Source organism: Seriola aureovittata, chromosome 23 (assembly GCF_021018895.1).
Source record: "Seriola aureovittata isolate HTS-2021-v1 ecotype China chromosome 23, ASM2101889v1, whole genome shotgun sequence".
Lineage (NCBI taxonomy): Eukaryota > Metazoa > Chordata > Actinopteri > Carangiformes > Carangidae > Seriola > Seriola aureovittata.
Window position 1 is genome coordinate 16,309,016 of NC_079386.1, and position 24,020 is coordinate 16,333,035.

The 24,020-nt window shown below is 41.5% G+C and overlaps 3 protein-coding genes across 5 annotated transcripts in view; 2 read left to right on the plus strand and 1 right to left on the minus strand.

Moving 5' to 3' along the window:
* Positions 1 to 5,699, plus strand: part of col4a6 (collagen, type IV, alpha 6) — a 110,690-nt gene extending 104,991 nt beyond the window's left edge. For all 3 annotated transcript variants that reach the window (XM_056369253.1, XM_056369255.1, XM_056369254.1), the window contains 8 exons: positions 15 to 176; positions 296 to 394; positions 559 to 711; positions 865 to 981; positions 1,211 to 1,402; positions 1,527 to 1,698; positions 1,817 to 1,931; positions 2,252 to 5,699. In XM_056369253.1, coding sequence (XP_056225228.1) covers positions 15 to 176; positions 296 to 394; positions 559 to 711; positions 865 to 981; positions 1,211 to 1,402; positions 1,527 to 1,698; positions 1,817 to 1,931; positions 2,252 to 2,512 — 1,271 coding nt within the window. In that variant the 3' untranslated portion in view covers positions 2,513 to 5,699. The remainder of the gene's footprint in view (positions 1 to 14; positions 177 to 295; positions 395 to 558; positions 712 to 864; positions 982 to 1,210; positions 1,403 to 1,526; positions 1,699 to 1,816; positions 1,932 to 2,251) is intronic.
* Positions 5,700 to 6,410: 711 nt separating this feature from the next.
* ankrd46b (ankyrin repeat domain 46b) lies at positions 6,411 to 14,726 on the plus strand. Its single transcript, XM_056369780.1, has 4 exons — positions 6,411 to 6,534; positions 8,797 to 9,139; positions 10,804 to 10,962; positions 13,261 to 14,726. The coding sequence occupies exons 2-4, from the start codon at positions 8,829 to 8,831 to the stop codon at positions 13,475 to 13,477; spliced, it is 687 nt and encodes a 228-aa protein (XP_056225755.1). The 5' UTR covers positions 6,411 to 6,534; positions 8,797 to 8,828; the 3' UTR covers positions 13,478 to 14,726.
* A 2,995-nt stretch (positions 14,727 to 17,721) lies between these two features.
* On the minus strand, positions 17,722 to 23,633 carry LOC130164105 (polymeric immunoglobulin receptor-like). Its single transcript, XM_056368546.1, has 5 exons — positions 22,921 to 23,633; positions 22,699 to 22,801; positions 18,404 to 22,258; positions 18,081 to 18,099; positions 17,722 to 17,868 (listed from the first exon to the last, which is right to left on the minus strand). The coding sequence occupies exons 1-3, from the start codon at positions 23,596 to 23,598 to the stop codon at positions 22,236 to 22,238; spliced, it is 804 nt and encodes a 267-aa protein (XP_056224521.1). The 5' UTR covers positions 23,599 to 23,633; the 3' UTR covers positions 17,722 to 17,868; positions 18,081 to 18,099; positions 18,404 to 22,235.
* Positions 23,634 to 24,020: the final 387 nt, after the last annotated feature.

Consider the following 24,020-nt stretch of genomic DNA (forward strand, 5'->3'; position numbering starts at 1 on the left):
ACCTTCCCCTCCAGGTTTCCAAGGTCCTCCAGGTCCACCCGGGCCGCCCGGTCCAGGCACGGCCCAGGGAGACAGAGGTGACCCTGGGCTCCCGGGCTTCCCTGGCTCCCCTGGGAGGAAAGGAGATTCAGGAGGCTCCGGAGGCCCGGGAAGCCCCGGCTATCCCGGTGCCAAAGGTGAAGTGGAGTTCAAAAATATGACGGGAACCAAAAAAAAAAAAAAAAAACAGCCTGTGTTTCTTTTTGTTTCTTGTATAATATATAATGAAGTAAAACATTGTGTTTTTGCTTTTCAGGAGCACGAGGTGAGACTGGTTTCAGCGGAGGTCCTGGTCTGAAGGGTTTCTCAGGTGACCCTGGTTACTATGGATTCAAGGGAGCCAAGGGATTACAAGGTAGGAGAACTTTGGTGTTGCTACAAGTACAATTTCATAAGTGGATTGAGACGGAGCAGGAAATTAGTTACGTTTACTCCTGTGTGAACCTCCTCTGCACACACTGTCCCTCCACATTTCACCCGTCCTCCATCCTTGTCCGTCTCCGACCCCCTCCTCTCCAGGGCGTCCCGGTCGTAAGGGTTTCCCTGGAATCACGCTGCCTACACCACCGGGAAACATCACGCGATTCTTCGGAGAAGTGGGTTTCCCCGGTGCAAACGGAGCCACTGGCGTTATCGGAGAATCCGGTCAGCCTGGAGGCCCAGGACGTCCAGGTGAGTGGTGAATAAGTCCAGTGAATTAAGTGCAGTTAATCTAGTGTGCTTCGCCATGCAGAGAGAAAGGAATATAACAATGAGGAATAGAAAAATAGAAAATGAAAGGAAATGCCTGTGCATGCTCCTGTGTTAAATACTCCTCTGCTACAGGTGCTAAAGGTCGTCCTGGCGCTGTGGGTAAACTGGGCAGGACTGGATCTCCTGGTCTGGTTGGATCTGTTGGTGACTCTGGACCCCCTGGTTTCCCTGGACCTACTGGAGAGCAAGGTATGTAGTGTGTGTGCTTGTCCTCACTCTGTCTTTATCAAAAACGAGGCTTATATCCAACTTTTAAAATTAAAAAATGTATTAAATTATAGCCTCACATTATTATTATTATTATTATTATTATTATATATTCACTTGTCAGTAATGCTTCATAAAGGCCAATATTTATATTTTATATTTATAATGATGACTTTCTCTTGATTCTTACATCTTGTTTCCTCTTCCCCAGGTCTTCCGGGTACGGTCGGTCGTCCCGGCATTCCCGGCGGCGTCGGGCGCAGTCACAGCATCGGTTACACCCTGGTGAAGCACAGCCAGAACACCCAGGTTCCCATGTGTCCTCAGGGCATGGCCAAACTGTGGGACGGATACAGCCTGCTGTACGTGGAGGGACAGGAGAAGGCACACAACCAGGATCTTGGTACGGAAAACTAATTTTCTTTCGATAATGTGTTTGTCTGTGAAGTTGCAGATGTGATGTTGCAGGAACCAAATTTATTTTCACATTGGAGACAAAAGAAAAAAATGTCAAAATATCACTCCAGGTCAGCCGGGGTCATGCCTCCCGAGGTTCAGCACCATCCCCTTCCTCTACTGCTCCCCCAACGAGGTCTGCTACTACGCCAGCCGCAACGACAAGTCCTACTGGCTCTCCACAACCGCACCCATACCCATGATGCCTGTGGCCGAGCAGCAGATACAATCTTATATCAGCAGGTAGCGTACCATGAATCTGTGACGTCTGGGGTTCAGTTATATACAGCTTCACCCATCTGGTCCCGTCTGTTTTTTTTTCTCAGTATTTGTAAAAGCGTTTGCTTCCTGTCCGATCCAGGTGTTCGGTTTGTGAGGCTCCATCTCAGGCCGTGGCGGTCCACAGTCAGGACATGACCATCCCCACCTGCCCCCCCGGCTGGAGGAGTCTCTGGATAGGATACTCCTTCCTGATGGTACGTCAAAAAAACTGGTGCTTCAAAAAAACATTTCCTAAAGATTAGGTCAGGAAACAGTTACTAATTTAGCATCGCTGTTATTCTTTCAATTAATCATTTCATCTGAAAAATAATAAATAAATAAATAAACCACCCACCAACAACCTCAACTGTCCACAACCCAAAGATATACGGCGGTTAATTCAACAAAATTAGGTGGTCAACTTTAAGGCGGTCCCAGACAAAGGACGACCAACGTGAAGAAACTTTGGTCCTGAACATAAGAAGGAAACTATATTTTGAGTGTTACATTTACATCCCCTTTTTCACCACCACAGCACACGGCGGCCGGCGCTGAGGGCGGCGGTCAGTCCCTGGTGTCCCCCGGCTCCTGCCTGGAGGATTTCCGCGCGACGCCGTTCATCGAGTGCAACGGGGCCAAGGGCTCCTGCCACTACTTTGCCAACAAGTACAGCTTCTGGCTCACCACCGTGGACCCCGGCCTGGAGTTCGTCTACTCGCCGACGCAGGAGACCCTGAAGGGAGGCCAGGAGCGCTCCAAAGTCAGCCGCTGCCAAGTCTGCAGCAAGCTCTTGTAGTAGGAGGAGGCGAAGGATGGAGGAGCGGAGGGATGGCGGGAGGGAAACATCAGGAGGTGACACACTAACACTTCAGAGGGAGGTGTTGAGAGGTGTTGATGATGGAGGATGAGATGGTTTTAAAAAGCAAGAACATGTGACTGACTGAAAATGAGCTCCTCTCCTGCTTCACTGATGGTTTCACAGCCGAGTCGAGCAACCTCGCCCCGTTTTCAGAGTGTTTTATTTTTTATCCCATTTAGGAATCAATTGCTTATCAAAAAAATAAATAAAGAAGTGTTGGAGATAGGAAATGGAAAGAGAAGGGTTCTTCTCTCGATTATCACTGACAATGGTGCTATTGTTCTATGTGTCGATTATTTTGTGTCTGTTTTCTCGTTACGGTTTTTGGCGAGAATCATTCTCGGCTACCTCGGAGAGTGCCACACCCTTGGGGTAGCACTGCCCCGCCGCGCACACGTCAGGGTCGACATCTGCTCCAGATAAGTCAGGTCAGAGAGTGAAGTCAGATATTGGTGTGACTCAAAGTTGGTTGAATCTAAGATCTTAACAGTGGGTGTTTAACGTTCTTTTCTGAGCTGGTTTAACTGAAGTAGATGGTACAAACACACACACACATGCACACGCACACACACAAACATTATTTCTTTTTTTTGTGAAATGGCCACCGTAAAACTTTGCTTCTTTTGTATTTACTGCCGGCTTCAACCAGTGTAACTGCAGTTATTTTACAGATTATGTTATGTTAGTCACCACAGTCGTATCCTCTGTACTGACGACTTTTGTATGTTTTGCTTGAATAGCAACAGTGTATGGGTTGTCATTCATTTCACCGTGGGTGTGAAAATCAAGTTGCAGAGACTCGAGACTTGCTTGAGGTAAAGAAAAGCATTACAGTCGACATATACTGCACTGTATTATTGTCATTTAAAGGAGCAAGTTTAGCTATTGCTACATAGCTAACGTTAGCATTAACAGCTGTTTACTTACCAGTCTTACCGAGAGCTTCAGCCATCGTTGCATTTACCAGAGGTTCTTCAGGGCAGACCAGACGCTATGGTGACTCGGTATTGGAAAATGCTCATTGTTTTGTTTTGTTTTTTTAGGGTTAGCTGGTTAGCATGCGAACTTCAGTAGAAGAAAAGAAGGTGATAGAATAGAAGCAAAAGAAAAGGAGTTGCTTTCCACTGCTGGAGACAGCTCTGGAATGAAGTTTGTTACTGAACTCACAACGTTTCTTCTAGACCGGCAACAGCTGTTAATGCTAACGTTAGCTATGTAGCTATGTAACATTTTCAGGTGTCTGCCATAAAATCCTAGATATTATTGTCGTTTTTAAAACAAGTCCTTCTTCTAACTTCAACATAACTGATGAAAAATGGCAACTGAATGTTCACTTTAAAGGATTTTTATTATTTCAAGCCAGTTACAATTCTCCATGAATTGATTTTCATAGCTGCGGGAAAATGACTGCAAACCGATGGCTGTCTGGAATTTAGGAAATGAGCAGAAAAGTTCATTCTCAACATTGGAAATGGTATTATGATGAAATAATCTGCACTCAAGGACCACTTACTCACTTTTTCTAGAGCTTTTGTTATGGGTTCTACCACCTGCTATTGAAGACTAAGCTATAAGTACATTTTGGAAAATGCTCAGCAACAGTATGATCTATGCATGATTCAGTTTTTGTGCAAAAAAAAAACAAAACATGCAGGACAACCAGTACAATCCTTTAAATCTACTATGCATTTTTCAGGTTTCACATACCTGTGATCTTTGCACAGTTCACAGTGTGACTCTGGTGCTAAAAAAACCCTGACAGTCGACTTGAAAGGCAACATTTCAGAACGCGTTCTCATTAAACGTCTTGCAATAAAAAGCCAAGCCAGCACTTTTCCTCAAAACAGAACCTCTGCAACCGCTAACACCAGTAACACATGACTTGAATGAGACCACCCATTCATATATATATTGCACTGATGTGAACTCATATGGGTTAGAACAATAAACAAGTCAAATAAAAAGGGGCGTTTTTACCGTTATATCTCCACTTTCACAGGCTTTTCATTGTTATGTTGTGACCAAACTAGTGTTGTTGTTTTTTTTTAATCACAGTAAACCCTTTATTCACATTAAATTTGCAACAGGAAACCAAACACACACTCTGATAGATTGTTAATTATTGCTGTACATAGTGCTTCCTGTATTTCCCAGCAAAGTATGTTAGAGCAAAGGTCTATAATGCTGTTAGCTCCTTATTTTATTTTCAATTTTTTTCAGTCTCTGTGTCTTTTCACTGTCCTCGGATGATAAATAGGAAGAAATTACTTATTTTCTTGTTTCTTTCCATTGAATTTGGTTTTGCATTGTAGATTGAAAGTCTCACATCAGTCTACTCTCCTCTTGCGGTATTATCCCTGGACAGTGAAGGCTACTGCGTGACTTGTAACCACTATGACCACTGCGTCACATAGCTCTGTCTCTCTGCTGGTAGCCCTGATTTTATTCCTATGTCACATTTTATTTTTGTTTTATTTTCCTCTTTTTTTTTTTTTGTCTGCATTTGTTGTTTTGTAATCTAGATTTGTAATTATTTTACTTATACTATCCCCTGGTATTATTTACTGAGATGGGAGGGAATGGGAAGATAATGATGTGTACATTAAATATTATGGACAAAAAAATGCCTTTAGGATGTTTTTATATGGAAAGTATATTCAAAGCTGATGATTTAACAGACATAACAACAGATTGTATTGTCTGATTGCTCTTTACCCCATGTTAAAAGCCAAGAGATAAAGCAACTTACTGTAAGTGGCTGGAGTGACAGAAAAGAAATGCAGTTTTTCCTCAAAGAGGATCTATAACAAAAAATGGTAATAAACATTGTCTGTTACTGTCATGTGTTTCTGTGCTCACACACTTTGAAATAAAGTTTCAAAACTAACAGAGAAATGCAGAATTATTATTCGTACGTCTCAGCCCTGTGTGGGGAACATCATGAAGATTTACTTGAGGGAATAAATAAGGTAAAATCAGTATTTTCAAGTGTTTCTAATGTTTGTTTTTACATGTAACCTCCACTGAGGAGGTTTTGTTGTGCTTTAGTCAGTGTATAGATAATGTTTGGGATCAAATTGCTGTGTGTCTGGCAAATCCAAATTAAAAACATTAACACCTTTTAGTTTATTTTCATCTTCTTGTTATACAACCAAGCAGCTGTCATTATTGTCTTTATTACTGGGCTCTACAGGGAAATGGATGCATGTCACCTTTAATATTTAATATCACTAGTCATGCTAGCCTTACTGAGAATAATACAGTTTATACATGATGCACAACCGCTGACTTAAATCAAAAAAGATATTTTATTAACGCCCTTAGGGGAAATTTAAATTGTCCAGTAACTCATATGTATATATAGTTTATATTTATAGTCTATTAATCTTGTGATGCTAAATTCATATTTCTTGAAAGCATTAGAAATTTGGACTTTCTCAACACATCTGATAAGTCAAGATTAGTACTTCTTTCAAGTCAAAATTATGAAATAAGTCAACATTTATTATTAAAGTAAATTTCTAAGTCAAAATAATTTGATTGTTAGTAGAAGTTTGAGGCTTTAAATCAAAATTAACATAAAAAAAACAACCTTTTGACACCATTAGTATGTTAATTTCTCACATTTCATCCCCTTTTTTCTGCATGTAATAACTATAATATACAGGGACCAAGACCATAAACAAAGATTAGTAATAGTGTTAGCTTATTTAGTGGATTTAAGGATATTTTTGGAGTTTGTTGTTATTTTTTTTGTTTGGACTTTTTCACACAGTAGGTGGAGGTAGACTTACAGGGCATCATACTCCCGAACGGTAGATGGCGACAATTCCCGTTTCTTTTTAAACGTTGCTCTGAAGAAACAGAAGAAGCTAGCACAACAACAACACTGCTAGTAACGTTAGCTCGAAGGAAAGCGAAGTGTGTTTTTTTCTTCTAAATTTGGAACAAATAAACAGGTGGGTACCGTAACAGACAGCCAACAATGCGTCTAAATTGACGTTTAATCAACGTGTGTGTGTTGCTAAAGTTGTTAAATCACGTATTAATCAGTTTCACCCGTGTGGAAAACCTTATCTTGCAAGCTAGCATTAGCTCCGCTAGCTTCTTAGCCGTTATCCTCATCGCCTGCAATATAATGTTTTACTTTGGCACAATCTGTTGATGTGGTCGTCAGGTAACCCGTGCAGGTAAATGTTTAAATCATGATTTGCTGCCGTGTTCATGTTAGCAAGTGTGTTAATGCTGTAGGTAGCCGCTGCGGCTAATGATAGCTAACTACTGCTCGTGCACAAATATATATATATATATATATATATATACACGAATATAACGTGAAGTAAAGTAGCTTGAAACGAGTTTGCAACTTTGTCTGGAAATAAATAAGGTGTTCCGGTTTTGCCTGCAGGGTTCAGACGCTTAAAGTTGTGTAATGTTTGCTGTGAATAATGTAACATGTTCAGGTGAAATCAGTTAGCGGTGTCTTTCTGATATATGCAAATAGTAGAAGTTAGAAATTTTAATGGTAGAAATTGTTTTGTGAAATGTGAAACACCATATACAGTATGTCATTGTCATTTGCGCTGTAAATAATGGTGCACTATGATTAAAAGACTGCACAGACCAAGAAGGGTGATTTTAAGTTTGTTATCGTACAGGTGCAACTATTAATCGACTAATTGACTGACAAATAAATTAATCAGCAACTATTTTGGTCATCATTTTACGTTTTTACTTTATTTTTGTTGTCATCAGCTTCTCAAATGTCTGGATTTTTACAATATCCTTTGTTATATTTAACTGAACATGTTTGGATTTTGGACTCTATTGAAATGAGCTGTTTTTAATGGGCCCTTTACACTATTTAATGACGTTTTATCATTTCACCAGCCCATTTGTTTTAATAGGGCTTCAACAACAGATTATTTTTTACTATCAGTTACTTAGTGCGTTGTTTTCTTGGTTAATGTGTTGATCATTTTGTCTATAAAATGTCATAAAATAGACAAAATGATTGACAGATTGCTAATTTCCCAAAGCCCAAGATGGTTTATTCAAATATAATATTTAACAGCAGTTTTACTACAATTTTTAGGAATACTTTTTACCTCTTGATTTAATGGAGGTCCGCTGTCCTTGCTGTGTCATGAAAACCAATGCAAACAAATGCATTATGTGTATGTAAATAAATATATTTTGGGCAACTGGTGGAAAGTTTTTTTTAATTTATATTTTAGTGTACTTTTGGCCTGAGGTAATTTTGTATGGTTTAGGGCTGTAACAAAGGATTGGTTTCATTAATGATTAATCTTCATCTTATTTCCTTGATTAACTGATAGGTCTTTAAAATGTCATTAAGTAATGAAGAATGTACGTCACAGTGTCTTACAGACTAAAACCTTTTGTGTCTTAATCTTGAATATCATTCCAGTTGTATATTATATGTATATATCTTACTCTAATTCACTGTCAATACATATGCAGTTTATATAAATATACTCATGGTAGAATCTTGTCATGAGCTGTTTTTCTATTCAGATTTATTTTAGTTTCTTGGAGCCTTTAGGAAAAGTGGGAATCAGCTTTAGCCTTGACTTCTTCTTTCTACCAAAATGTATATTAATATGAAAAAGAAAGGCTCAGATCGCAGGCTGCAATGCTGTTTTAAACTACCACTTGGCCACTTAGACTTGACTACAGTCGACCATGATTGGTTCTTGTTATTTTTGTGTTAACTCTGTTTATCTTTGTGCAGTTACAGACAATACTAAACAATTTATAGTTTTCTAGTTGTATTGCCTCATATCCTCTAAAACCCATGATTACAGTGTCTGTGCTGATGTAAATTTGTAATAACCAACAACGGCCACTAGAGGGTGCACATTGTCCATTTACCTCCACTTGTCTCAGCAGAGATGCTGCTCATTAATCTGCCAATTACTCTCTTGATTAGACAGTTTGTTGTTTGGTTTATGAATTATCAGTAAATGCTGAAAAGATAAATTAAAAAAGAGCAATCACAGTTTCCCAGAGCTCAAGGGAATGTCTTGTCTTTTTTTGTCTCATCAATTGCCCCAAAGCGGAAAATATTCAGTGTGGAAGGAAATAAAAGAGGAAATGCTCACATTGTCTACTGATCTTTCCTGATAAAAACCTCTCAGTCTTGTCATATGTTCATGACACTGAATCTCATCTCTTTTCCTCTTTGTCCCTCTTTGCAGGTACGCTGGAATTTTCTGACACCCACTCGGACATGTCCTATGTCTTCATCAACGACTCGTCGCAGACCAACGTGCCTCTGCTGCAGGCCTGCATCGATGGAGACCTGCCCTTCGCCAAGAGGCTCCTCGAGACGGGATGCGACCCCAACATCCGTGACAACCGGGGCCGCACGGGCCTGCACTTAGCCGCAGCCCGAGGTAACGTGGACATATGCCGCCTGCTGCACAAGTTCGGGGCCGATCTGTTGGCGACGGATTATCAAGGAAATACTGCGCTGCATCTGTGTGGGCATGTGGATACTATACAGTTCCTGGTGTCCAACGGGCTGAAGATTGATATCTGGTAAGAGACGTAATGATATCCGTTTAAGATTAAACTTATATGGTTGTTTTTGGGTTTGACCATTCAGTCTTTGCAGTTATATGTTCTCCTTCTATTTATTTAATCTCGTGTTGGCGGCCCTGCCCTCAATCGTATTCATTTGCATATATTTACCACAGTACAGTGCAGTTGTGGTATTGGCTGTGCATTTGCAAGTTGGTTAATAATGATAAAACATTTTGGTACCACTTTACAATGAAACTACCTTTTACAAAGGATTTATAAATGCGTTATAATTAGGTTTTATTGGGTTGTTGACGCTTTATTAATTGTAAACCAAGATTTAACACATTTTTTCATACATTGATGCAGGCTCACTATTTGGCAAGATCAAGTTAATGCTAATTACTCATTAATCTTACAATGACTTACTACCATTTATAACTGGTAAAAGGGAGCCTTGCTAACAAAGACTGTTTATCGATTATAAATGTAGTTGCTACTCTGTTGATTAATCATTGCAGCTCTAATAAAACCCATTCTAAATCTTGACTGCAGCTATTCACACCACATGAACCTGCATTTTTAAATATCCTTGGTTATTCTGGAGAAGAGCTTATGCAGTACATCCATGTGTGAAGCTACTGGGAGACTTTGAAAGCACTTAAGTGGATGTTGGAGAAGAAAGTCATATTTTCCTGGGACTGACAGTTATCTGACTCTACACATAGTTTAATGAGCTGAGGTGGTTATTGTTTGCTCACCAAACCCAGTGTACATAATGGTCTGATCAGCGTAAACACCTGTTTCACAGTCTGTTAATGTGTGTGTGTGGTAGCACATACCTGCCACGCACACATTAAAAGACTGTGACATCCCTTCCTGTCAATGTTAACCAAACAAAGAACAATGTTGGTAATTTTGTGGAATCTTATGAGCAGTCAGCCAGGTGAGCTGAATGTGTGGCACGCTGCATTCCCTAGGGAGTGGCCTGTCCAGAGAGGGTTGTCACAAAGCAACTTAGACAGCAGTAGGGCTGTCGCATGTGACCGTGACAAACAGGAAGTTCAGGAACGTCCTCATCACAGCACATGGCAAAAGTATTTTCATATAACCCTCTTGGGACCACTCCAAGGGCCTTTTCTATTCTCACCTTGATGTCCCTGTGTCACCCCTCCCTCACCAGATAAGGCTGTGTATGTGAAATCTTACACAAATATGGGTCAACTTGGTGCCGGAGGTGCTATTTACATTATGTTGAGACCTGTTTTTCTTAGCAAACATGTCCAGCTCAGGGTGGGTAATAACACTGCTATCTTTATTTAAAACACACAAGTAAATATGTCACCATTAAAGGCATAACTAATCTAAACTATTGGCTGACTGCTATCACCTCAGTTGAGCTTCCTTTGATCCAACCTATACCAACATTACACCAACGTTACAGTGAGCCTCATCAAAGTAAAGCTTCCACTTTGGTCACAGCAGCAGAGGAGAGGGAAGACGAGAAGGACGTGCATAAATGTGAGGTGGCAGGATGTCAACTTGGCCGCTGAAATTACAGATGTAAAATATGGTTTCCTTTGACGACATTCACTTGAATAGACGTGTCAAATACACTGCCTAATGTTTCCGTACCTGAGCAGTCTAACAGTGCCATGTCTGTTGCTTGTCCTGCATGACAGTAACCACAATGGGTCGACTCCCCTGGTGCTGGCGAAGAGACGCGGCGTCAACAAGGACGCCATCCGTCTGCTGGAGGGACTGGAGGAGCAGGAAGTGAAGGGCTTCAACAGAGGACCCCACTCCAAACTGGAGACCATGCAGATGGCCGACAGCGAGAGGTAAGCACGGATGAAAAGACTGAGGTATGTCGGGCTGGATGTAGCGGGGGGGGCAGGCCTTGTGGGTAAATCAGGTGTGTAAGAGGGATGCGGGTGGTGGCATGTCATGCTGATATCTCTTTTCAGCTACCTGCCCTTTGTTTTTGTGTGAGGGCAGTGATCAGCTCCCTCTTCATCCGCCCCCGTCTGCCACTTCTGAAACCGGTTCGTCACTGTAACACTCTCTCTCTTCCTTTTGCTTCGTGTGTGAATTTGAATTTGAAGAGGAAGTGGAAGTGTTTTCACGATTCATGTGGTTACAATGTGGTTATGTGAACTTTCAGGGGAAGGTGTTCGAGTGTGTTTCAGAAAATCTAAATCAAGAGCTGGCACCAGATGCAAAGTCCAGATGTGTCATTTGTGTTTAAAGAATAGGTTCATGTTTTTCTAAAACTATTTTAATTCATTAAAAGACTTATTGGTCTCTGTGGTTGTCCGTCCTGTCCATGTCTGCTGTGAAGACGTCCCTTTCTAAAACATTACTGGTGTAACTGAATAACAAGTTGTCAACACAACACTGATATATCATCACCTTGTAGCCGTGCTAAACTTGTCGGCATCAGTTGTGTATTTACACAGTAAAGTAAGTTAGGGGCGAGATTATGATTCATTTGGAGTCATGTTTCTGGTCTCCAGCCAATATCTGACTCTTGAGCTACTAGATGCTCCATTGTGTTTACCTTCGGCAGTTTGCTGCTGAGCAGGTGGTGCACAGTGTTTTCTCATGAGAGCCCTGACACTGAACAGAAACAGTTCGGTTGCAGGTGGGACTGATTTTAAATCCGAATTTAATGTGGAAAATGAATAAAGTCTTGTGTGTATATGATTGTAATCAACAAGTGACTAGAGAGTGTCGCTTGTTCACTTTGTCTAACTCTATCTCACTTAATTTCTCTGCTAATTAGGGCATTGATACACCAGCTATATTGGTTAGCGAGGCTAAGGTGAATAAGATGCATACTGAATTGAATAATAAGCTTCATTAAGCTGTTTGACTTTGCACTACCACAAGTGACTCATGGTGTCATTGGTAACCTGAGATAGATGTTCAGGAAAGGGAGGGTTTCTGTGTGACAGAAAAAACACTTTTAATTTCCAGATTAATAAACCTGGTATAATACACCAGAGTGCATTTTCATGATTCACACAAATGAACAGAACTTGATTCCTCAGCAGATATCCCAGCAGCTCTCTACCCCATGTTTGCTTTCTGAGCCTCAGTAAAAAGCATTTGCAACATAAAAAAGGTGATATGGATATTTAGTGTTTTGGGTGGTAATCCTGCTCTCAGTTTCATAATACCTTCAGTGTTTTGGGACGTGCAAACAGGAAGTGTAATGTCACCAATGCTACAACTTGAGGACCAATTATTTTACCATTCAGATGCAAATTGGCACCATTAAAAGTGCTGATTTAGCCATCAGCTGTTCCTGTTTGCGGTGGATATACAGACGACTATCACCCTTTATGTGTGACTTCTTTTGATTGATATCAGAGCAGAAAGTGAAACTCACACAAAACTGTAAATGTCTGATTTTAGATTTGACTGAGTTGTGACTCAGAAAAGGAGTAATGATCTTTGTCACAGGTTGCTGTAGTCCTGAGTCACAATGAGAAAATGTGATGTGTGTTTTGTTGCTTGAATCCTTCGGCAGCGAAGTACACAGGTGGATTTTGTCACTGTGCAAACAGCTGCTGACGCCCGTGAGTCCAACTGTGCAGTCACCTTTTCTATGTTGTACTTAAGCTGGAAGGAAGTGTCATAGTGCTGGTTATATTTCCACAAACATCCAGCGTGGTGCAGATTGTTTCACAAGACTTTTCATGGGACTGTATTCATGATTAATATTGAAGCCAAATCCATGAGAGGATGGGAAATAAGTGAGAGGAAGAGGGGAGCGAAGAACAGGGAAGAGACAGGCCACATGTTTTCATTAGGTTATTATCTGATGTGTGCGGATATAAGCCTATTAAATTATTAAATAAAATGAACAGAAACTTGGGTTTTATTCATAATTGACAGTGTTTATTATCAAAACATGAGTGTTAGTTTTTATACAAAACAATGCAAGTTTCTGTAAATACTTGAAAATGAAACATAATGTTGCATTATACCAAATAATTTCCATTTCTGTGTATTTTGTTAAATTACCACACCCCTGCCGCCTGTCACCTGTTTTTGTTCTGAGTTTACTCTACTGTTATATATAGGCCAAATTAACAAGCGCCCCCCCCCCCCCCCCCCCGTGTCTGTCCCAGTGCGATGGAGAGCCACTCCTTACTCAACCCCAACCTGCAGAGCAGTGAGGGCGTCCTGTCCAGCTTCAGGACGACCTGGCAGGAGTTTGTGGAGGACCTGGGCTTCTGGAGGGTCCTGCTGCTGCTTGTGGTCATCGCCCTCCTCTCCCTGGGCATCGCCTACTACGTCAGCGGGGTCCTGCCTTTCTCCACCAGCCAGCTGGAGCTGGTGCACTGAGGGAAAGGCAAGGACGAGGGTAGTGATGAACAAGCATGGGGTAGGCAGGTAGTAAAAAATAATGAAGTGAAGTTTTGCTTTCGGCTGTGTTTGTACACAACAGAAACTCGGATTTTTGTTTATTTGCAGCCCAGATCTTTTTTTTTTGTCTAAAAAGGGGAACATCATATTATATTGTTAGTAACGTGTCTTTTTAAAAAGCAGTGATCCAAAAGTCACTTTCAATTTTAAAAAAAAGCTACTTAAACAAGCAACTTGCAAGTTTAATAGCTTGTGAGATGATTAACAGAAAGAGCCAGGACCTAGACTGAGAACACATGTTGGTCTTGTTATGATATTGTGCAACACCTCCCCTTTAAAAGTCACACTGCACAGTTTAATTTCCTAAAGTAGAGAAAAGTGAGAGGGTTTGGTTTCACTTTTTCAATTAAAAAAAACAAAAAAAACAAAACTTGAGATGTACGTAACATTTCTGTCTTTTACTTTGACGATTTCATAGAAAGCTCCAGGCAGTAGCTTCTTCTGACTCGTAACCCACAGCAACTCTGTGAAACGTGTCCCCGACAGTTCACCCTGCTTTTGAAAATGTATTGACTCGCAGCGAGAGGATATGATGCTTGTTTTCAGTCATACAATGACATTTCCTTGTTTCCTTTCCCTGTTACAAACTGTATATTGCCAATGTTTTCTATCTTTTATTTTGATAGTTTTCTTGTTTGTCCAATCTCTCAGTTGTGTTATTTATCAAATATATTCCCCATTAATGTCCTTTCATATTGTATGTTTTGTTACAGTACTGCACCCTCCCCTCGCTGTCTTTAAAACTCTTGAAAAACCCGCATTTATCATTTAATGAATATCTAATTCTGCCTGGAAGCAGTCTGGATGTGATAAGTGACGGCTGATTCACTGACTCTGTGCGGGAACGCTCTGTCGTCTGCTTGCATACAGACTAGAGAAGCACCTTGACTGTGTGCCTTTTGAGAGAAAGCTCCATGTCTCACAACAGTTCATTGACATTCCTGCCTGAAGCACGCAGCCTTGTTGTAAACATCACAGAGGCACAATACTTATGATTATGGCAGCAGATTAACGGTTATTACTCGTTTTGTTGTATATCCATTAATGTCCTTGGAAAACCATGTAGATTTTATTTGTTGTAGCTTTTCCACTCTTGATTTTCTGTGAACAGTAACCTTTAAATGCTAATTTAATGTGGGAAATAAATAAAATCATGTGTATGAATGATTCTAATCTCCATTTAACGTCACTTGTTCAGTTCAGTTCAGTAGCCCGCTTCCCTTGAGCCCTCAGTGAAGTAATAACGTGAACTAGAGTTACCGCCTCCGCATACAGCTGCGAAATTATTAACCATTTGCGTGAAATTTTGTCAGAATTGCTGCGTGTTTTGTGAGGTCACTGTGACTGTCCGTGACTTTGTCCTTGAGTCCAGGTGGACATTTATGCCAATTTTGAAGACGTTCCTTCGAGGCGTTACCGAGATCTCTCACAAGGCCAAAGCTGTGTTTCGTAAGGTCACCACACCCTCGATCTTTGACCTTCAACCCCCAAAATCTAATCAGTTCAATCTTGATTTCTAGTGAATGTTTGTGCCAAATTTGAAGAAGTTCCATCAGGGCTTGACTGAGATATGTTTTCCACTACAATGGGACGGACGGACAATGCTGGAGGTCCCGTCAGAAGTCTATGAAAGGCCACAAAGGGCCTCAGTGTTCCCCTCGAGTTTCTCCGAGCGTCGGCGTGGGTTTACTCCGGATGTTCCGGTTTCCTCCCACGCTTTTCCATTTGTAACAATCACACACCAACGGAAAATGTTATTCTTAATATGTCCGAACCTAAGTACAATTTTCAAAATATTGAGAAATATTGTGTGTGCCCAGCTCCCCTTTATTTGATTGCCTATGAAACTGTGTGAGCTCGGATGAGGTTCCACTCTTCTCTCCTCTTTCTCCTGCTGTTCTTACTCAGTTTTACAGTTAGTGTCACCTTCAATCCTCCAGGTCATAATTACAGCCTAATAACATCTAGAAACATAGAAAAGGCCAACAAAAGGTTCTAGTACTCTAAGAATCACACACGCTGAGTCAGAGCTGAGTTTCAGTATTTATGACATAAAACATTTCTACATATTTACACACAGTCTGTAAAAGCCTAAGAGAAAAACCAGTTATGCCACCAAGACAGGGTTGTGTGTGTTTGTTAGTGTGTGGGGGGCTCAGGCGTGTCAGCTCAGGCGTGTCAGCTCACCCAGAATGCCCGATCACTTCAGCAGCATCATACCGCTGCACCCACAAAGAGGAAACAGAAATTCAGTTCAAGTAAGACTCCGTGAGACACTGTAGTTTTACACAGGGGCAGACTGGGGATGGTTGTTACATTTCTGTCTGTATCTTCTGTGTGTGTGTGTGTGTGTACAAAATTCATAAACATCATTGATGGAGAAACAAGATGAGATTATCTCATGTTTAACAGTTCACCTCAAAAACTTTGAGGTGAACTATGGTTTGTTAGTTTCACCTGTTTCACCTGTGAGAGCCTGGCCTTCCTCTGTTCTCTCGGTCTCCTCTGTAGAGGCTGAAGCCTTTTTGTTCTTTTTGCAACATGTACGATCCCAGCGTCTCCTGTACGATTCCAGCATCTCCTGTACGATTCCAGCATCTCCTGTACGATTCCAGCATCTCCTGTACGATCCCAGCGTCTCCTGTACGATCCCAGCTTCTCCTGTACGATTCCAGCATCTCCTGTACGATCCCAGCGTCTCCTGTACGATCCCAGCTTCTCCTGTACGATTCCAAAAGAAAATTCCAGTTAAAAAAATCCATTTGATTTTGGAACCAATAGGCGACTTTAATGTGATTTTTAAAAACAATGAGCGCATCCAATTGGCTTGAAGTCATCTCTGTTTTTTACTCTTGGAAATATGAACCACATGAATGAAATTACTTTAGAAAAATCACATTAATCTTGTATATAGTCACTGTTTCCCCCAGAGACATAAAAAATTTCGGTGACTTGAACTATAAGAGTAAAATATCAATTTTGCAAGAAAGTCATTATATGAGAACAAAGTTCTAATTTTATGAGAAAAAATTGTATGAGAATAATGTCATAATTTTAAAAAGAGTGAAGTTAGTGAAAAAGTGATCTTTTTCTCTCAAAGTTTTACAGTTTTAATTCTCACTTGAACATTGTTTATTGTGATAAACTTATTATTAATAAATTTAATTCTCACCTAAACATTGTTTATTAAAATAATTATAATAATATAATTAAACAATGTTCAGGTGAGAATTAATAACTTGAACTGCTACTGCGATTGAGTTTACTCAACTGCAAAATAAAGCAAAGGGCCCCACACAGTAGGAACGCCAAAACGCCTGTTGAGGCTTGGTATACCGCACATCCCGTCGCTGAGAGCTGGAGACGGAGAGAGGGAGAGGACAAGAAGGAAAATAGAGGCATTCAGACTCAGTGAGACACTAACAACTGTCACATACTGTGGTGTGGATCTGATCCGGACTTACCTCGTTCACAGTCAGTCTCGTAGCTGCAGGGATCCCCCTCTCTTTCTTTCCATCAACCTGGACATAGCAGCGGTAAACACCTCCATCCTCCTGCCGAACCTGCCGGACAGTCACCGAGAAGTTTCCACGTTTGAGGGCTTCATCTGCTAGAGACACTCTCCCCTCAAACCCGGCCTCAGGTTTGATTTCACAGGAGCTGAAATTAGTCCCAAACACACGTTTCCCGTCTTTCTCCCACCACGCACACTCCACTGTTTTATTTGTTGTGACGTGGTGACACTGCAGCGTGACTGTTTGTCCCTCAGCAGCCTGCACTACATGGAAAGGTACAACATCCAGCTCGGTCGCTGTCTCATTGCAGGTAAGCTCATACAGCCCGCTGTCGTTGATGTTCGTGTTATTCAAGGTCACCGTGTCGCCCTGATCCACCCTGTTTTTGTAATCCGGTTCCGGGCTCCACGCACCGTCCTGATAACGTGCCACCGGCCGAGTGCATTTATCGCAGCTCCGGTGAATCAGTTCAGCGTTTTCTTTGCTGCAGTTTCTAGTTGCTGGAAACGTAGCGCTCTCTCCCAGAAGAACCTGGATACGATCTGCAGACACAGCGGAGAGGAGGAGGGTGAACACAAGCAACAGGCAAAGCCTCGCTGTCTTCCTCAGTAGAAAGTCCATTGTGTGTGAAGTGCTTCAACAAACTGACAGAGGTCTGAGTGTGTGTGGGTGTCTGCTCTCTCTCTCTCTCCCTTTCTCTCTCTCTCTGCTTTTCTTTTGTGACAGTGGACACAGGTGTGACAGTGGACACAGGTGTGACAGTGTTTCTGCCGAGCTCCCATTGTGTTTGATTGCCTATGAAAATGAAGCTTGTGAACGATCAAAGTAAACACCACCTTGAGAGAGTGAAAATCATCTCAAACTTCAAGCACACTCCAAAAACAATGATTCACACTCAGATCAATTTTCTTCCCTTTCTCATAAAATATAATAATATCTTTAATTTCTGTTAATTAATAACATACTAATAATAATAATAACACACGGAACCCAAAATTATCACTTACCTTTTTCCTCAGTGCTATTCTGTGGGTGTGGGGGTGGGTGGGGGGGGGGCAAAGAGGAAACAGAAATTCAGTTCAAGTAAGACACCGTGGGACTGTAATTTTACACAGGGGCAGACGGGATGGTTGTTGCATTTCTGTCTGTATCTTCTCTGTGTCTGTGTGTGTGTGTGTAGCAATACACCTCATATCCTACTATTTTGTAAATGTTTGTAAATAGATATTTTATATATGATATTATTATCTATTATTTATCTTTCTAAGTATTTCTGTTTCATGTGAGTATATAGAGAACAGTGGACACACTCACAGCTGCAGATACCAACCTGCGGACTGACTCTCACAACAGCGGGATTTTCCATCTCTCTGTTCCCGCTCTCATATCCTACGAAGCAGGAGTAGAGGCGTCCATCCTCAGGGCCGGTGCGCATCACCGTCAGCGACAGGTTCCCGTGTGACCGCCACTCTGACGACAGAGACACCCGTCCCTCTAATCCAGTCCCGTATGTGGTCCTCCCGGAGGAGACGTTCATCTCTAACACCCGCTCTGCGCCTCTCTGCCACCGTATAAACTTCACTGGTTCATCATTAGTGGAGGAATGACACGGGAGAGTCACTGCTTCCCCCACAGACATAGAAACTTCAGTGATTTGAACAACCTTCACCGAGATGAGAAAGCTGCTGCTGCCGTTGCACGTGAACTCATACCAGCCCATATCATTGAAGTTGACGTGTTTCAGGAGGATACCCGCCGATGAGTCGTTTTCAACCCGACCCTTGTAACTTTCCGCCGGGAGCCAGACGCCGTGAACGCGCCGTGCCACCTCCATGGGTTGGTCATCTTTCAGCCGGCGATCCAGCTTCAACTCCCCGTCTGAGCAGTTTTGATCCGACTGTAACTTCACGGAGTTTCCCAGAGGAACGAATTCTCCAGATGTGCGCACGGCGGGAAGGAGAAGGACGAGGAAGACAGAGCACACGTGTGACTGAGCCATGGTGCGTCCGGGGGAGTGCGGCCAGAGAGGGAGCGACCCGGTTTAATACGGCAGAGGTAAAGGAGGCGTTGCTCTCACACACCTCAGCTACGTCCTGGTGCTGATGCGTGCAGACCGCATGTTTGATCAGCTGATAAACAGCGACATGTTGTGGACATACTGCGACAAACATGAAAACCACTCAAGTGCAGGTTGAGGAGTGGCTAAATAGACCTTTTACTTGCTGAAGAGTTCCAGGTTTGATCCCCAACTGATGGAAATGTTTGCGCAGCTGCAGCGTCCCCAGTTATTTCTGAGGTATTCTAATTACGAGGCTTTAAACACAAGTAGCCTGTTATTCTGTTAGGTACACAGCCTTCATCTCAAAAAATGTCCCACACAGTAGCGGCGCCAGGATTTTGTGAATGGGTGGGCCTACAGAAAAATGGATGGGCCAATAAAAAAAGGAAAAACAAAGCACCGCGCTGCAACCTGCAACCTGCAACAGCATCCGTGACTCTGCACCTGAGTGGCTCCTGTGTCGCTGCCCTCAGCTCAGTGCTGAACTGGACAAAGACCTATAACTCAGCAGACTTCATTTCGAGAGAGAGGGAGATGGAAATGGCGTTTGGGACATGTCTCTGGGTCGGGAAACTTGCGACGTGCTATAGGCTGCTGCTGAACCCTGCCTCCTATAACACATAACGCCATCATGTTCCCTTTGTCTGCTGCTGCCAATACTGTTCCCCCCAGAAAACGTGCAGACAGAGACACTGCCGTTAACTTTACTTGCCTTTCTTTTTCACTAGCTGACATGACTGTGAGGGGATGGATGAAGGAGGAGGAGGAAGAGGAGGATTAGCGTTGCTTTGGGAGCGGGGCCGGACGGCTGAACTGGCCTTTAAACTACCACTCGCATTTAAATCAAGTGGAGTTTCCTCCTGCTCAACACGGCGTCTTTTGTTTAAAAAAAAAACCAAGTAAGCTGCTCTGTTTCGCCATCTTAAACTCCGTCTCTCTTTTTTCTCTTTACCTGTAACGTTACACATTTCTTTCTTTCTGACTGTTTGCGCACAAACTAACTCATTCATTTCATTGGGTCACATGCTGATGACGCAGCCTGGGGGCGGGAACTCACGTATGATAGAAAGCTGCTGATTGACTGAGAAGTTAGCTTCACATGAGCTCAGCTAAAACTGGCAATTAGATGAACATTTTAATCCCCAAAACATATTCTTCTGATTGGCTTGAATGGGTGGGCCCGGGCCCATTGCTGGCGCCGCCTATGGTCCCACAACTGTTCTTTGATAAATAAATGATACTAGAATATTATTGTCAAACAATGCATATTTTCAGGACATTGTGCTAATTGAACCAAAAAGCAAACAGTTAATTGGTGAAATTGAATGTATTTTTAATATGCTGCAATCGTCCCTGATCCATAAGTGACCCTAAACCTGGGGACAGTTGCATCATCTACCATTCAAATAATTATTGTGAATGATATGTCATATTTAATCATCTTTAAATGTGGGTAATTAGCAGACAGATGTAAGTTTAATATATAAAAGTTTGGTTGGTCTAGTCCAAATAGTCTCTGAGTAACTGAGAGAAAGGCCCAGTCTCTATTAGAACCCAGCGGTACCTCAGATTATAGGCCTACATGTCATTTTTATAAAGAATAAATAATTTACCTTAAAAATGAATTAATCATGTCAATAGTGAATTTTAGAAAATTACTTTTCTTTCATATTTTGACAGCACTTTATGTTTCATGTTCCTGCTCACTCACACAATACAGACAAAGAGCGCCCCCTTGTGTTTGTGCATCTTTTTTTTTTTATCACTTTAGTGCAGGTAAGAGCGTCCCCTTGTGTATACGTTGCCATGGATACAGTAAATTAAGCTGCACGTGAGGTTCAACTTGAGTCCCGTTTTGGTTTTAGCCCATGTTTGTTTATATCTTGGTAAGCAGATTTTTGGAGGTTTATTTTCTAATGATGTCTGTGTGTTCATGTTTCACCTTTGTCAAGAAGTCCTGTACGATTCCCAAAGAAAATTAAAAATAAAAAAAAAATCCATTTGATTTTGGAACCAATAGGCTACTTTAGGACAAAATCTTAAAAGATAAAATCCTAAAACCTTATATATTATACTAGAAAATTCCAGGGAAATTTTGAGTGCCACGGGGGCTATTGCCGGGATGAGTACATGATTTTAAAAATATGTCCAAAAAGACACTTTCTTGCAGAAATCCATACCTTCAGCTGTAACAGCCAAAATGATCAGCAAATCAAAAAAGAAAAGTGAAGAAAATGTCCAAAAAAGGACAGAGGGACCCCTGAGGGTTCATAAATCCCATGAACCACTATTTAAATTACCACTATTATGTTTTTTTCTGTGCTAATTTAACATTACTGGGGAGGAGAGCAACGCGACTAGAAGTGACAGCGAGAGAGGGCTAGTAGCTTCTCCTCTCCTCTGTCTCAGCGGAGACCGTCACAACTTCATTCACTCTTTTAACAAAACAAAAAGAAAAGCAACGAAGGAAGCAGTAAATGGACTTACATATTTAAGACCTAACTAAATGTAATTTAAGACCTAACATGCGGCTAATGTAAAGCTAGCAGAGCTTGGAGAGTTGGTTATCTGGTTGCTAGGCGCACGCACGCACGCGCACAGGTCAGGAGCTGCCATTGCCATGGCAATGGGAAAATCTGCCCAGAATAAAAACCAATAAAAATCTAAATAACTCTGGTCATCATTGTAAATAACCTACATTAAAAGGCCAGTGCTCATCACCAAAAAAAAAAAAAACGAAATTAAAACACATTTGTAATCGCAGTGCAATTTGACAAACTCAGAATTCATAAAATTTGTTTTTAAAAATATAAAAATAACAATGAAATCACAAGGATTTAATCTGGAAATGCTCTCTCTCTCTCACACACACACAAAACAAGTTAGTTTTCTAATAACAAAAAACACACAAGCACAAAACTAATGTTGTGGCTTTATTTAGAACAAACAACATAAGAAAACATGAAAGAAATGTATATTTTATACAATATACATTTCAACATACATATTGGATCTCGTCCACTTTCCTTTTCGTAAAGGAAGCTCCAGTGTTTCCGATGCCGAAGGAGATAAGACAGGAATCATTGAAGCTCCTCCTGATCAATTAGAGAATCCGATCTGGGGTCACTTTCAGAAAGACAGAGTCATTTTTGATTTAATTATCATCCTTCATTTTTAAGTGCACAGTAGAAATATTGTGTGTGCGGGCTCTTTACTATAACGAAGTATTAGGGCCACATTGAGGGAAAAGAAAAAAAGCATAATATTAGAGAATAAAGTTGTAATTTTACAGGAAAAAGGTCATACGAGAATAAAACCATAGCCTAATAACTCAAGGAGAAAATTCATATCAACATGAGAGTAAAATAACAATTTTGCAAGAAAGAAAGTCATTATATGAGAATAAAGTTCTAATTTTACGAGAAAAAATTGTATGAGAATAATGTCATAATTTTAAAAAGAAAAGTGTGAAGTTTGTGAAAAAGTGATCTTTTTTTCAAAGTTTTACATTTTTAATTCTTATTGTAATAAACTTATTATTTATAAATTTCATTTTTAAGACGTACCACGGCGGTAGCAAATAAAGCAAAGGGCCACACACAGCAGTAGTAGGACCGCCACCAAAAAGCCTGTTGAGACTTTGTAGCCCGCACATCCCGCCGCTGTGAGCTGGAGACGGAGAGAGGGAGAGGACAAGAAGGAAAATAGAGGCATTCAAGGCTTCATTCAGACTCAGTGAGACACTAACAACTGTCACATACTGTGGTGTGGATCTGATCCGGACTTACCTTGTTCACAGTCAGTCTCGTAGCTGCAGGGATCCTCCTCTCTGTCTCTTTCTTTCGATCAACCTGGACATAGCAGATGTAATCACCTCCATCCTCCTGCCGAAACTGCTGGACAGTCGCCGAGAAGTTTCCAAGATCGAGGGGTTTATCTGCTAGAGACACTCTCCCCTTAAAGCTGGGATCAAGTTTGATTTCACCGGAGGTGAAATTAGTCCCAAACACAAGTTTCCCGTCTTTCTCCCACCACGCACACTCCACCTTCTTATTTGTTGTGACGTAGTGACACTGCAGCGTGACCGGTTGTCCCACAACAACCTGCACTACATGGAAAGGTAAAACATCCAGCTCGGTCGCTGTCTCAAAGCAGGGTAGCTCGTACAGCCCGTTGTCGTTGATGTTCGTGTTATTCAAGGTCACCGTTTTGCCCTGATCCACCCTGTCTTCGTAGCCCGACGCTGCGCTCCACTTGCCGCCCTGATAACGTGCCACCGTCCGATTGCTGTTATCCCTGCGCCGGTGAATCAGTTCAGCGTTTTCTTTGCTGCAGTTTCTAGTTGTTGGAAACGTAGCGCTCTCTCCCAGAAGAACCTGGATACAATCTGCAGACACAGCGGAGAGGAGGAGGGTGAACACAAGCAACAGGCAAAGCCTCGCTGTCTTCCTCAGTAGAAAGTCCATTGTGTGTGAAGTGCTTCAACAAACTGACAGACAGGTCTTTATAACCCCAAATCCCAGACAAGCCGTCCATGAGAAAGTTCTTATGAAACCGGTCCGTGGTGATTAAAGGTGGCAAGTACAGACCGCTACAGACAATATCACGATGTGGAATCTTGCGCCAAGTGAGATTATATGTGACTGGAAGAAGCGTAGCCTCGACCACACAGCAGTTTCATATATATATGTATATGAGAGACCTCAGACAAAATAGAGTCTGTATATACGGAGTATTAGGGGCCACTTTGAGGAGAAAAAAAATCTTAAATGTCGAGAATAACCTCTTAATTTAACTAGAATTAAAAATGTAAAATTTCAAGAGATTAAACATAATTTTTAGGAATATTACTAGCAACCAATAATTATTGTGAAATTCTGCTTTAGCA